At 39.2% G+C, this 14,071-nt stretch overlaps 1 protein-coding gene across 1 annotated transcript; it reads left to right on the forward strand.

The window, feature by feature from the left end:
- Window positions 1-2,111: 2,111 nt before the first annotated feature.
- Window positions 2,112-13,713, forward strand: PATE2 (prostate and testis expressed 2). The gene is made up of 5 exons (XM_060607769.1): window positions 2,112-2,178; window positions 4,800-4,959; window positions 7,509-7,540; window positions 12,187-12,315; window positions 12,613-13,713. The coding sequence occupies exons 1-5, from the start codon at window positions 2,112-2,114 to the stop codon at window positions 12,747-12,749; spliced, it is 525 nt and encodes a 174-aa protein (XP_060463752.1). The 3' UTR covers window positions 12,750-13,713.
- The last annotated feature ends 358 nt before the right edge of the window (window positions 13,714-14,071 follow it).

A 14,071-nucleotide genomic window follows, 5' to 3' on the forward strand; every position in this document is an offset into this window, starting at 1 on the left:
AAAAAGAGTAAGTATTTGGTAAACAAATATTTGCTGGGTCACTCCGAAACAGTGGGACATGGAGAACTAGGTTCCTCCCATCTACCATACCTAGCTCTTACCATGTTGGAGTTTTATCTATGGGTGATAGCTCTCTTCCTGGAGCAGGTCCTCCATCTAAATTCTTTCAAGAGGTTGAGGGGTGCTTTTCCTGAATCTGCTGGCTTTTGATTGATTGCTTTTTAACTCAAAATAATTTTCATGCCAAAGTGGTCCATCTTGGGGCATCCTGCTCTTGGCTACACTCTAAAGGATATCAATCACTCCCTTCCATATTCAATGTTGGCAACAAACTATAAAACGTTAGCAGTGCCTAAGATTTTGTTCCTAATAGAAGTAAGTGAAAAAACAGGAATCAGATGTCTTCATTTGCATCTTTGAACTTACTAGGACACAAAGGTCACAGTGGTTTTATGTATGTGTGTGTGTGTGTGTGTGTGTGTGTGTGTGTGAGTGTGTGTGTGTAAATGTTCTTGTGAATGCAGATAGAGTAAAAGTGCATCTCACTTCTGTCTGTCCAGAAACTATATCTTAGAATTTGGAATTTTTCCTAATAAGAAAGCTCAGTTGGAAAGATTTGGCGTGTTTCTAAACGTAGTTGTGCCATTTTACAAAACCCTTTTCTTGGGGCTTCTGCACATTTTCTTACCAGCCTGCTGAATAAATAGAAGCTCCACTTATATCGGATAAACTTTGGTGAACCATGTCGGCACTGATTCGTGGACTGCAACGAAGGAAAAAACTCTGTCATCCATTTTCCTTGTCCAACAGTTCCTATTTCTTTAAAACCTTGAAGCAGCCATTGAGGAATTGGCACTTATGCCACACCCCTTCATTTTACAATGGGATGAAACTAAAGCCACCTTCAGTGTTGCCAAGCTTCCCATTTCCTTCTGGTTTTGTTTGCTCTGCGCATGCTGAAGCCATCGAAGAATTCTTACATCATGAGTCTCCCCTGGGAAGTGTAAAAGTCAACTAACGACTTTTTGTCAATAGGTAAAAAAGGTGGTTTTATCATGCAGAACTTTGAGGGAAGCAATGTCTCTTTCTGCAGACAGAACGGAACTCCTACAATGCTGGGTGGACGTCTGGTTTTCCTCACCTCCTAGCTACTCACTTGTTTTGTGACAGACATGCACTGACAAAAGACTATTCAAACAACTCTAAAAGAAATTCTGTCATCAGCCAAAAGAGCCATTGACTTTATCCAAAGTAATTTTCTAAATCATCACATTTTAAAAATGCCTTTGCGGGGAATAAGAAAATCTTCTCTGTCACCACCGAAGTTCTCTGGCTTTCAAAGGGACAAACTTTAGTACCGATTTTGATAAGTTTTATTTGTTTGTTTACTTTTTAAAGAAAAAGCAAAACTACTCTTGAAACAATTTGAAAAAGAGGACTTTATTCATGGTCTGGCTCACCTAAAAGATACTTTTAACCATCTGAATGAGATAAAAATTTGCACTCAAGGTTCTGTATTTATCGTTAAGGTGTTACTGAAAAATTAAAGATTTCTTGGCTGAATTGCCGATATTAAAGAAGAAGGTAGAGGTCAATATCCTTGCAAATTTATGTTCTTTTCCCCCAACTTTATTCAGATATAATTTACATGTAGCTTTGTGTAACTTAGCAACTTTCAAGAAATGTAGCACAAGACTGTGACTTGTAATCGCAATGCTGTGCATTCAATTCCTAGAACTTACTCATTTTCTAACTGTAAGTTTGTACTCATTGGCCAACATCTCCCTCTCACCCTCTTGCAAATGTTTAAGTGCTGTGGGAAAAGCTTTAGCAGGATGGAATTGAAATACAAAATTTGTTGTCAATTTATTTGGCTCTTTTCGTGTGCTTCATTAGTAAACAGATTGAACATCTGTTCAAATCTTTTGTCCCTTTCATTAATATTTTCCCAGAGTTATTGATACATGCTTGACATATAACATTGTGTAAGTTCAAATTATTAATAATGTTTATTATTATTGTTTTTAAAATCTGTAGAATAAGTAGTTTTATTCTGTTTTATTCCATATTTTGTTAGGAAATGGTCCCTCTATTTCGATTTTCTGGAAGAGATGGTAGAGAATCTGTATAATTTCTTCCTTAAGTTTTTGGCAGAATTCACCAGTGAACCTATGGAGGGTACGGGGTGGGGGGGGGGGAGCTCTCTATTTTGGGAGGTTATTAACTATTTAAATTTTGTTAATTAAAAATTTTTTTAGATTTACATCCAAGTTATTTAGCGTATAGTGTAATAATGATTTCTAGAATAGAATCTCATGATTCATCACTTACATATAATACCTAGTGCTCATCCCAACAAGTGCCCTCCTTAATGCCCCTTGCCCATTTAGCCCTTCTCCCCTCCCGGCACCCCAACAGCAGCCCTCAGTTTGTTCTCTGTAGTTAAGAATCTCTTATGGTTTGCCTCCCTCTCTGTTTTTGTCTTATTTTTCCTTCCCTTCCTCTATGTTCATCTGTTGTGTATCTTAAATTCCACATATAAGTGAAGCCATATGATATTTATCTATCTCTGACTTATTTTGCTAAGCATAGTATGCTCTACTTCCATTCACATTGTTGCAGTTGCAAGACTTCATTCTTTTTAATCGCCGAGTAATATTCCATTGTATATGTATGTACCACATCTTTATCCATTCACCAGTCAATGGACATTTGGGCTCTTTCCATACTTTGGCTATTGTTGATAGATGCTGTACACATTGGGGTGCTTGTGCCCCATTGAAACAACACAGTTGTATCCTTTGGATAAATGCCTAGTAGTGCAATTGCTGGGTCGTAGGGTAGTTCTATTTTTAATTTTTTGAGGAACCTCCATACTATTTTCCTGAGTGGCTGCACCAGTTTGAGGAATGCAAGTAAGGTTTGACATTAGAGGAAGGAATCAATTTAATTGTCCCCATTCATGGAAGAAGAGAAACAAAACTTAAATGATAAAAACCGAATATCAATTTATAATAAAATTATCATCAAATAACAATAGAAGAGAACTTTTAAAATTTGATAGAGTGTCTATTAACATCCACATAATGGTGAATTATCAAATCAGAAGTCCTTCCAACAAACTGTGCAAGAACAACTGGATAGCCCTATGGCGAAAGATGTAACTTTGCCTTTACACCATACAGAAATATTAACTTTACATGGATCATATATGATATATATAAACTAAAATGATAAATCTTCTAGAAGAAAATTTAAGAGAAGATATTCACCACATTCAAGTAGGCAGACTTCTATAATGAAACATGGAAACACAAATCATAAAAGAAAAAGATTATAAATTTAACTTCATCAAAATTCAAGTCTTCTGATTTCTAAAAATCACTACTAAGAAAATACAACAGTAGGCTACAATTGAGAATATACTTCATATGTCTCACGAATATACCATTTCATGTGACTAGTGAGGCCTTTTGAGCTTTTGAACCCTGCCCCTTTACTGAGTTATCAAGTCTGAGTTGACTCACTCCCAAATGTCAATATCAGCCTAGAAAATACATCACAAGGCTTCCTTGGACTGGGCTTCAGTTTTCATTAGCACTCAGTAGCAGATCCATAGCTGCTTTTCAAAAAAGCTAGAGGTGTGTCAAGGAGGTGAGAAGTCGCAATCTCCAAGTGGACGTTACCTCTTTGTTGCCAGAAGCTCCAACGTCTGACTATCATCAGCCACAGTGTCTATAGTTCAGAAAAGTCATTACGGTTGAAGGGCTCAGAGGTAGAGAGTGGGCCACAGCTTTTCCCCTAAGGGAAAAAGTCCAGGTTGTTTACCACACACACACACACACACACACACACACACACTTCTGGGGTTACCACAGCTGCAGGGAGATTGTTAGTCTGTGGTCGGGAGGGTGGGGCATGCAGGGAGGAGGTGAGGCTAGTGTGTAGGGCATGGCTGGAGCAGTGGGAAGTTTTTTCCTCCTCCTCCGCACCTTCTGTCACTATTGGTACGGCCCCCCTCACTACTACATAACTCCCCCACTCTGGGGCTCTCTCCTTTCCCATCAGGTGCTGCTGTGGCTTTGCGCTGCAGTCCTCTGTGCTTTCAGCCAGTATATTCATGATCTGCTGTGTAGCCAATTTCCTAAACCTTAGTGGCTTAGAACAACAAAATATATTATTTTGAAGTTTCTGTTGGTCAGGAATCGGTGTGGCTTAGCTGGGTCCTTTGCTTCCGAGTGTTTCACGGACATAATGAAGGTATCATTGAAGCTGTAGTGATCTTGTGGCTCAACTGGGGGAGGAGTCACTTTCAAGTTCACTCACACAGTGTTGACAGATTGAGCTGTTCAACTGGTTGTTGGCTTCAAATGAGAAAAACAGCCCTGGATAACACCTTGATTTTAGCCTTGTGAGATCTTAAGCAGAGAATCCAGTCACGCTGTGCCCAGACTTCTGGCCTACAGAAACTGTGAGATAATAAATCTGTGTTGTTTTAAGCCACTGTGTGTATGGTAATTTGTTATGCAACAATAGAAAAGTAATAACAAACAAACAGCTAGGAGAAGAAGTTTCCCGTACCTCCCCAACCCCTTGGGGTGAGAACACCTGCTACTGGATCCCCGGACGTCTTCTCTCTCTCTTAACACGATCCTGTGGAAGCCCTTGTCCTTCATCTTCCAGAAAGCCGTATCTCTGTCACCATCGTACCCTCATCTCCCAAACTGTCAGGAACAGCAAAGGGTCTGGGATTTTACCCTACCTGCGAGCTAATAATCTGGCCTGTTCTTGTTTTATAGATGCTGGTAGAAGAAACAAAACTCCTGGATCAGAGACAGAAGACTTCATTCTCATGGCAAAAGCAGGAGCCAGACTCCATGTTGCTTTGCATCAATTCTCAAGTTCTCTGAGTCCCACAGGCAGCATAGCTGAGGCCCAGGTAGATGCTACTCACTGTGGGTTTGCGTTACAGCTAGGGAACACTGAACTAGAGGAATTGACCACTTATATACTAAGTGGAAGCACAACTGCTCTTTGTCCTGGTGGAGATGTTACCTCATTCTTCAATATTTTTCACTGTGAACACAACCCAGGCGATGGCCTGGGAAAAGAGAGTGGTCAAGGCCTTGCATCTTGGCATACTCAACGAGAATACACTGTGATGCTCAGGCCCGTGGTCCACCATCTCTACTAACAAAAGTTGAAGAATATAAGCATATATAGTGGAATATTGACCTAAGAGAAAGAGAAAGTGAAAAGGTAGAAATTTTAAAATTTAAAAGAAATGAAGAGATTTATAGATTTTAAAAGGTTAAAATTTATTTATTTATTTATTTATTTTGAGAGAGAGAGAAGGAGTGAGGAAGGGAAGAACAGAGAGAAAGGGAGAGAGAGAGAATCCCAAGCAGGCTCCACACTGCCAGTGCAGAGCCCAGCACGGGGCTCAAACTCACAAACCATGAGATTATGACCTGAGCTAAAATCCAGAGTCAGACGCTTAACGGACTGCACTACCCAGGTGCTCCTAAAAGGTTAGAATTTTTTAAATAAACAAAAAGACTCAATATACAGATAAAGAAGCTCCTGAAAAAAGACAACCAAGGAAAAAGAAAAGAATACTAAAAATTAATAATCATAATAAAACACTTTTCTAAAATGATTTTAAAAGACTCGAAACTTTACATTGCAACAGCACACTGTGCCTGATGCTGTCAACTTAGAATGATCAACATCAGGACATATTCTTGTAAAATTACCAAACTTACGAAAAAAGAAAAAAAATCCTTTGAGTTTTTAGACCAATGTCCATAATTTATAAGGGACAGAAAATTGGTTTATCATTAGACTTTTGTAACGGCAGTGATGTATTTATGATATGTAAGGAAAGAAAATGTGAACCAAAGATTTTGAATGTAGCAAAATTCACCTTCAAAGGTAAAGAACATAAAGTGTTTGGACATACAGGAATTTGAGAATTATTATTCCTATAAGCCATTTCTAAAGAATCCAGTGAAAAAATGCTTCTGATAAAGAAAATGACTGGAGATATGGATTACTCAACTTTTTTGAATAGGAAATTCTTTATTAGTAAGAAGTCACAATCAAAAGAGTTTAAAATATGAATCAATGTTAGAGGACAGGAATATATATGTATGAATCTATAGCTCCACATTTACACCACACAAATCTAGTTCTATAGATGAATGTAAATAGCTTAAAGTAACTGGCCTGTAGTAAGCTCCACTAGTTTGATGGGCTTATTGTTAAACGGGCTTATTGTTAAAATATGCACTCTTATATATTTTAAGTGGAATGCGAAAGGGATCCGACCTGAACCAAAGTCGGATGCTTAACCAACTGAGCCACCCAGCCTCCCCAAAGTTCTATTTCCTAACGCAGATGATGAAGCAAGGTATGCAGAGTTTCAGTATATGGGATGACTTCAATGAGATTGCATCATCACCGTGGACCAGGAGTTGAAGAGGAGATCACTGTCTTTTACTAATTATTATTAGCGGGAAAGAAATAGTCCAAATCCAGATAGTAATATGTCATTCATCAGTATCTATGACTGGCAGAGCTGGCTTAAAGTTTTTTTACTCCTTTACTAAATTCAGTTTAAAATGGGCTTGTATTTAGTATTGCGAACTTACAGAATAGTGGCCAGAGGAGCCATCTACAAGCTGATGGTGTTGAGAAAGTACTATACTTGAGCTATAATAGCAAGCTTTTCAAATCAATATTTTTATGTAATAGCCTCCTAATTATTTTTTGGTAAAATTTCAGCCTTATCCTCATGTCCTAGATATTTTAAGATGTATAAATTCAGTTTCAGCTGAATAGGATGTGACTCACTTAGCCTACAAGGTATATTTGATGTGTTACTAAATTCACTTCAAAAAACTTCTTCATTCTTTTTTTTTTTTCTGCCTGCATAATATTCTATTGTGTGGATATATCACAATTTATGTAGCTATTCCCAACTGGTCCATAAACTTTCTCTTCTTTCTTCCCCCAGCTTTATTGTTTGTTTTATATAACAAACATAAGTATATATATTTAAAATGTACAATGTGATAATTTGATATTCATACATTGTGAAATGATCACCATAATCAGGTTAATTACACATCCATCACGCCACATAATTACCGTTGTATTTGTGTGTGTGCGCATGTGCATGTGCCTGTGTGGCGAGAGTGCTTATGATCTACTCTCTTAGTAACTCTCAAGTACACAGTACAGCACTGTTAACTATAGTCACCATGCTGTACATTACTAGATCCCCAGAACATCTTCATCTCGTACCTGAAAGCATGTACCCTTGGATCAGCCTCCCCATTCTGCCACCCCAAGCCCCTGGTAACCACCATTCTACTTTCTGTTTCTATGAGTTTGACTTTTTTTTTTTTTTTAAAGATTTTGCATATAAATGAGATCAGTATAAATTGTTTTCAATCTTGCAGTTATCAAGCCATAAATAACCGTGTGTATTCACTTTTTCACAGATGTGCAAGGCTAATTCCACAAAATGACTTGAGTAAGATCCCTAGATCTTTATAATTTCAATAGCCATTGTCTAATTCCACCCCCCCCCCCCCCGACTGATGTATTAACTTACCCTCTAGTAGTGATGTATGAGTGATGAGTAGTGCTGCTTTCCAACCTCACCAATTTAGGGGTGTGATTAGATTCTGATGATTGCCTAGATCTACCCATAAAGTCAAATCGTATCTGAGTTTAGCTTCAGCTCACATTTCTCAAATTATGAGTAAAGCTCAGCACATTTTATATGCGTAAGACCATTTAAATTCCTTTTTCTGTGAACTAATGCTGTTATTAACTATCTACCTTTCTTCTTGAATTCTTAATAGCTTTCTAACCGATTTTTAGGATTTCTTTGTAAAATAGGAAGATGCAGTCCTCAGTCTGCATTATGAGTTGCAAATATTTTGTAACTGGTTGTTTATTTGTTATTCGGACCTTGCTTATGAGTTAGTGGTTGGTTCCTAACCCCACCTCCTGCTTCAGAAGATTTTTTAAAATGTAGCCAAACATATAAAATTTTTTTATGGTTGTATATTTTTAGCCATATATTGAAAGACATCTCCCCCTCCAAGACTATAAAAACTCCCCTGTTGTTTATTTGTTATTTTGACACATTAATGTTTATTTCTTTAAACCATCTAGGTGGTCAAAGGGTCCTAGATACTGAAACTGGTTTTCATTGATTTTCTTTGTTAATCTGCATGACTAGCACAACATTTCACTTTGAAATGTAAAAATACTTGCCACCTACTATTTTGGGATCCTAGCTGGAATATAGAAAGAGCCTCATTTTCACATCCTTATTATACTTAAAAAACAAAAATGAGGGGCGCCTGGGTGACTCAGTCGGTTGGGCGGCTGACTTCAGCTCAGGTCATGATCTCGCGGTCCGTGAGTTCGAGCCCCGCGTCGGGCTCTGTGCTGACAGCCTGGAGCCTGTTTCGGATTCTGTGTCTTCCTCTCTCTGACCCTCCCCCATTCATGCTCTGTCTCTCTCTGTCTCAAAAATAAATAAACGTTAAAAAAAAAATTAAAAAAAAAAAAACAAAAACAAAAATGAATCTGATCAACCTGGTTCCTATGTAATAATGGGCTGAAAGGACTCAAGAGCGGATGTGGGAAGATCATTATTTGTTTGTTCCATAGATATTTGGGGGGGTGTTTCCTATATTCTGAGCCTCCAGATGCTGGGTATCCAGTGGTAAATAAAACAAAGTCTTGGCTCTGTGCTACTGGAAGAATCAAACAAGTGACCAAATAGATATGTAAGTTCAGGTAGTGAGAATTGCTATTAAAAAGAGAAACAGGGAAAAGGTTGAAGAAGGGATGTTAACATTTCCTAATGTCAACCAGGAAATGCTGCCCTGAGAGGGTGACATTTGAATGAGCAAGGGGAATGTGGTAGGAAATGAAATGGGAGAATGGCCTTTGCTCAGCCTGGGGAAGACTTGCTATGGGAGGACCTTTGGATTTTCTTCAAAGCGTGATGAAAAGTCAATGGACGGTTTTGAGCAGGAGTGCGGCATCGATGGCCTATAAAAGGGCTCTCTGACCACTTTATAGAGAACAGACTATAATAGGGGAAGATTACAACCAGGCAGGCCAAAAAATAAGGTTATTGCTTAGACCAGGCAGGAGATGAAGCTGAAGGTTATGGTAGTGGCAGTGGATAGAGAAAAATAAACCCATGTGAGGGAGAAGTTAGTAGGTAGAATGGATAAGACTTGCTATTTGATTCTCTTTGAGGACAGGGCACAGGTATCTATAAAGAATGATTCCTGGGTTTATTGAGACCCTAAACACTGCAGTAGGAGCAGGTTTAGTGAATCAGAAAGATTATGATTTCATTTTGAGACAGCCTGAGATTGATACTTTGTGAGCCACCTAAAGTTCAATGGTTATTTGTAGACGTGAATCTGGAAGTCAGAATAGGGGTCTGAGGTAGAGATATAAAATGGCTTGTCATAAGCATATGGAGCCTACCTTAAGCTTTAAGAATGGATCCAGTTCTCACCCAGTCTCAGTGAATCAGAACTCAACTTGTTCCCAGCTGCTCACTTATTCAAGCCGACTCAGACAGCTTGTTCTGAATCTGACTTTCTGTCTTCAAAGTCCATTCTAGAAGAGATTGTTATTAACTTCCCATCTTTTTGAACACCCAAAGCCAAATGTAAGCCTTATTGAAAGTTAACCCTTGACAAAACACTCCTGATACCGTCCTCACAGCCGGGCTCTTGCCCTTGAATGCTAAGACCACAGCTATAGCCACTACCTCCTTGTCTTTCCTAGCCAGATGCCCTTTCTTGTGTATGACTCCTTATGATGGAAATTTCTGATGCCTACCCTAGCAAAAGGGTCAAGGCTGCTTGTCTGAAATTGTAAGCAACACACAGGGAGTTAGTGCTTGATAGTTTCCAGGGTCTCAACAAATATGAGCTTCCCTTTCTTCACAAACTGTAATATAATCCTAATACTGATCGTGTGAGATATGAAAATTATTCTCAACGTCAGTAACTCACCCAAAAATTACATAGCTGGCAAACAGCAATGTCAGGATTTGAGCCCATATAGTGGCAAACTTGAGTCTGGGATTAAAGGATGTGTCCTTTCCACAATTCAATATTGGTGCTGAAGAGGAGTGTATGCTTTCATATCTTTCCTAACTCCGGGGAAAATGGCTCTTTTCACTGACCTCTTGCAAGTGCACAGTAACAAGCAAGAAATTCCATCCTGCAAGCTTGGGACCAAGTGGTGTCAGCAGCAAGACCCGTGCAATGTCCCCTTGGGCCCCTCCCTTCACCCATATGCCATCATCTCCAGCAGACTGTGTCTCTCTGTACTTGAGTTTCTGGCACACTCATGTCTCTGCAGCCACATGACCTGCTCTCTTCACGCTGTGACAGGCTGTTTGACATCTCTGTACTCTGACATTTGCTGTTCCTTTGGGTGCCTGTCCCTACTCACTTTTTCCAGCTCACACATTGCTAGCCCTCCAAGTCCTGTTCAGCACCCCCTTCTTCACGGGAGCCTTCTCCGGGCAGGCAGTCAAATTTGAAGGACTTTCATCTAGATGTCCATAGCCAACTGCGCTCCATGTCCTTTTCGATGTCTTTAGTGAGGCCATTGATTGACGTCCTGGTTGCGTAAGCATCTTTTCTTCCTGTGATACTGGCATGTGGTATATGCTTAGAAATTATTTAATTAGAATACCAATCAATCAGTTAATAACACCCGAAGGCAAACTAGACAAATTTTATTTTTGCTCACCTTCTTCCTGAAGCTCCTTTTCCTCCACCACAAAAGCAGTACTCCAATACCCCCCACACATACAGACTATACCTGGAGTCTGCCTTGGTCTACATGAGACAAAGACAAATCTGAGATTATTCTGAGGAGAGTAACCAGATTAGTGAAGAGAGATACAAAGAGCCAGGTGTCCAAATACCGTCTTGAAATACCCGAAATGTTAAAATGTAGGAGAGAAATCTGACTCTACTTGCAAAGCACAAGGCTTAGGTATGCAACAATGAATAGAAATTATATACATGTATATTATATATTATAGTATAGTATATCTTGTATTATAGATTATAATATATATTGTAGATATATATTATATAATATATAAAATACATATAATATATCTTAAAATATATATAATAATAAATTATAAATATAATAATGTATAATATAAAATTTATGTTATATATTATAATATAGTCTATATAATTCCATATTATATTATGGATCATATATAATATGTACCGTTGATCTCATCATTGAGGAGAATTTTGAAATAGATGCCGTAGGGGTAGTGAAACTTCAGTTGGTGGCTTTGTTCTGGGAACACTGAGGTGCTGTATGTCCCTGAAATTTTATGATTATATGATTTGGATGAGTAGCGCAAGGACAGATGACTGGAGATCAACCAGCACCTTTCACAGAAAGCTGTACGTGATAAAAGTCTCAGGATGTTTGTTGTGTTTCTGCTGTGCATTGTCTTTCTGGTCTGCTCAAATAATGGTAAGTCATGGAGACATGGGGAGAGCTGATTGTTGATTAAGAGATGGGCAGATGCTGAGGAAGGGGAAATTTCCACAACTGGCTCTTTGGGTGTTGGCAGATGTATATGAGATTATGAAAAAGAAGATTTTTCTTTTTTCTTTTTCCCAAGGTGAATTTAAGGACCATCTGACAGGTACAATTATGGCTCGTCCACAATCTCTGGTAAACAGATCATTTATGATGTGTTTAGGAACAAACCTCCTCTCAGTCTTCAGAGAGGGCTGTAATCCATTCTTATTCTACAATCCTAGGAGCTCTATCTTCTCCCAGACCAAGTTAGTCCATTTCTTGGAGTAAGGAAGCTGAAATCTCCTTCTTTGCTTTCCTTTCCCCATTACTGGACAAAATCATCAGGTTAAATAACTTGTTCATTACTTGCGTCCATAGATAAATTTTATAGGAACTCTGATATTTTGATCATATACAATTGATTCACAAGATTATCAAAGGAGTCAAATGCCAGAGAAAGATCAGGAACCACTAGACAATAGTAAGTCCCCGTAGAGAAACTCACAGGCCTGGAGAATCTTCTCCAGACTACATCTTTTAATTACCTCCTTCTCTGTCTCGCAGACTCTGCAACAGCATGTTATAAATGTAAAAAATATCATCTTGGGTTATGCTATGACACCATGAAGATCTGCATCCTAAAGCACCAACAGTCCTGTGCTATTGAGAACCTTTACTTCCTTACGAGAAAAGGTAATGTGGAGTAGAGAGTGTCTGAGAAATAGCCACCTGTGCATGGGTGAGTGGTCCTTTAGAGGGGATGGCAAAGACTTTTCCTTAAGACAAAATTGGGTAAAGGAGAAGTTGATGTCTCCTATCAGTTAGGGAAATACAATCCATTCTCTGGGTCAGTCATTGGTAGATTCAGCCTTATAGCTGATTGGGGCTTAGCGAAAGGTTAGTGAGGCTCTGTAGAGAAAATACTCCTGGGAATATGATAGAAGGACATGGAGCCATTACAATTGTGTTCTCTCTCTTTCATCTCTTCAGGGAGAAGTATGTATTATTATTCCAAACTGTCATGTTTGACCAACTGTGAGGACATCAACTTCTTGAGTTTTGAGAAAAGAAGAGAGCTCATCTGTTGCAGACATAATAACTATTGCAACCTCCCTGAGGGAGTTTAATTCTATATCTCTCCTGGACGTGGGGTCATTCTTCAACTCACCATCCCCTAGTCTCTTCCTCCAGACCTGTATTTTGCTTTCCTCTTCCAACCACTGGTAGAGAGTGAGAGAGAAAGCCAGCTAGTGAGGTCACAAGGAGAGAGTGGAGGGTAGCTGAGTCTCATTAACGATGGAAGACTAAACTAGACTGAAGTTTTGCAAATCCCTGTTGCTCACATCTGGCAGTTTGGATTTCCTTATGATGGAAATAGGGTTGCCACAAATACAGTTGGGTTTGGAACTGGTTATTTATTATCTCCTATATGGTAATGCAAAGGATTGGGTCAAAATAGTCACAAACTTGTACCAAGAACTCTCTGGCCATACTTTATGCTCATCTATATCCACTCCTCTGGTTGGAATTGAGATTCTCTTCGGATTAGCCCTGACACCTTCTGGTGCTCTCCTTTTGCCCATGGGTTATGGAGATCAAAGAAAAAATAGCTCTGGCTTCCCAATTTGTGGTCAACATGAGCCATATCTTTCTTTGGTAGGGCTCTTAGAGGAGGGAAATCTCAGGCAGACAGAAAGCTGGACAGGCATAAGGATGAGGCATCAAAGAAAGGGCATTTCAGTTTGTGGAAACTAAAATTTGAGAGACAATTTGGTGTGGGTGAAATTGGCTTAAATTATCAGGGCCCTGGATGGCCAGGTGACCAGCTAGCACCAGATTGAAAAAGGTGATTTAATTGGGAATGGAGACCTTCTGCAAGAATGGTCAGTCAGTCTCCTTATGAAAATGAGGAAAGGGGTGCCTGGGTTGCTGAGTCAGTTAAGCATCTGACTCTTGATTTTGGCCCCAGATAAGGACTCGCAGTTTGTGAGTTCTAACCCCGAGTCGGGCTCTGTGCTGACAGCATGGATCCTGCTTGGGATTCTCTCTCTCCCTGTCTCTCTGTCCCTCCCCGCTCATTCTCTCTCTCTCTCTCTCTCTCTCTCTCTCTCTTTCTCCTTCTCTCTCTCAAAATAAATAAAAAAAAAAAGAATGAGGAAAAAATTGAGAAAAATAAAGCAGGTGGCACAGTAGTTGAAGACAATAGAAATGAACAGAGATGCCATGAGGTAGTGTTGTAGTTACAAAGTGTCCTATATAAGATGACATTATGAGTAAACTGATGGTATGAGATAGCAGAAGTTAATAGTGGTGGGAAGAGAGGCAGGCAGACAGAGTGAAACAAACAGGCAGAGAGAAATGGAGTAGCACTGACGGTGGAATGTGACCAAGGTGATGAAGCTTTCTTGGGTACAGAATAATCCTGGCATTTCTCTCCTTATAAGGCCTA

The sequence above is a fragment of the Panthera onca genome, chromosome D1 (genome assembly GCF_046562875.1).
Source record: "Panthera onca isolate mPanOnc1 chromosome D1, mPanOnc1 haplotype 2, whole genome shotgun sequence".
NCBI classification, from domain to species: Eukaryota; Metazoa; Chordata; class Mammalia; order Carnivora; family Felidae; genus Panthera; species Panthera onca.

Excerpts from the sequence above, each read along its gene's own strand:
- PATE2 (XM_060607769.1), top strand. The coding sequence starts at position 2,112 with ATGGTAGAGAATCTGTATAATTTCTTCCTTAAGTTTTTGGCAGAATTC. Across the intron at positions 7,541-12,186 it reads AATTCCACAAAATGACTTGA|ACTCTGCAACAGCATGTTAT; the intron begins GTAAGATCCCTA and ends TCTGTCTCGCAG. Across the intron at positions 12,316-12,612 it reads TTACTTCCTTACGAGAAAAG|GGAGAAGTATGTATTATTAT; the intron begins GTAATGTGGAGT and ends TCATCTCTTCAG.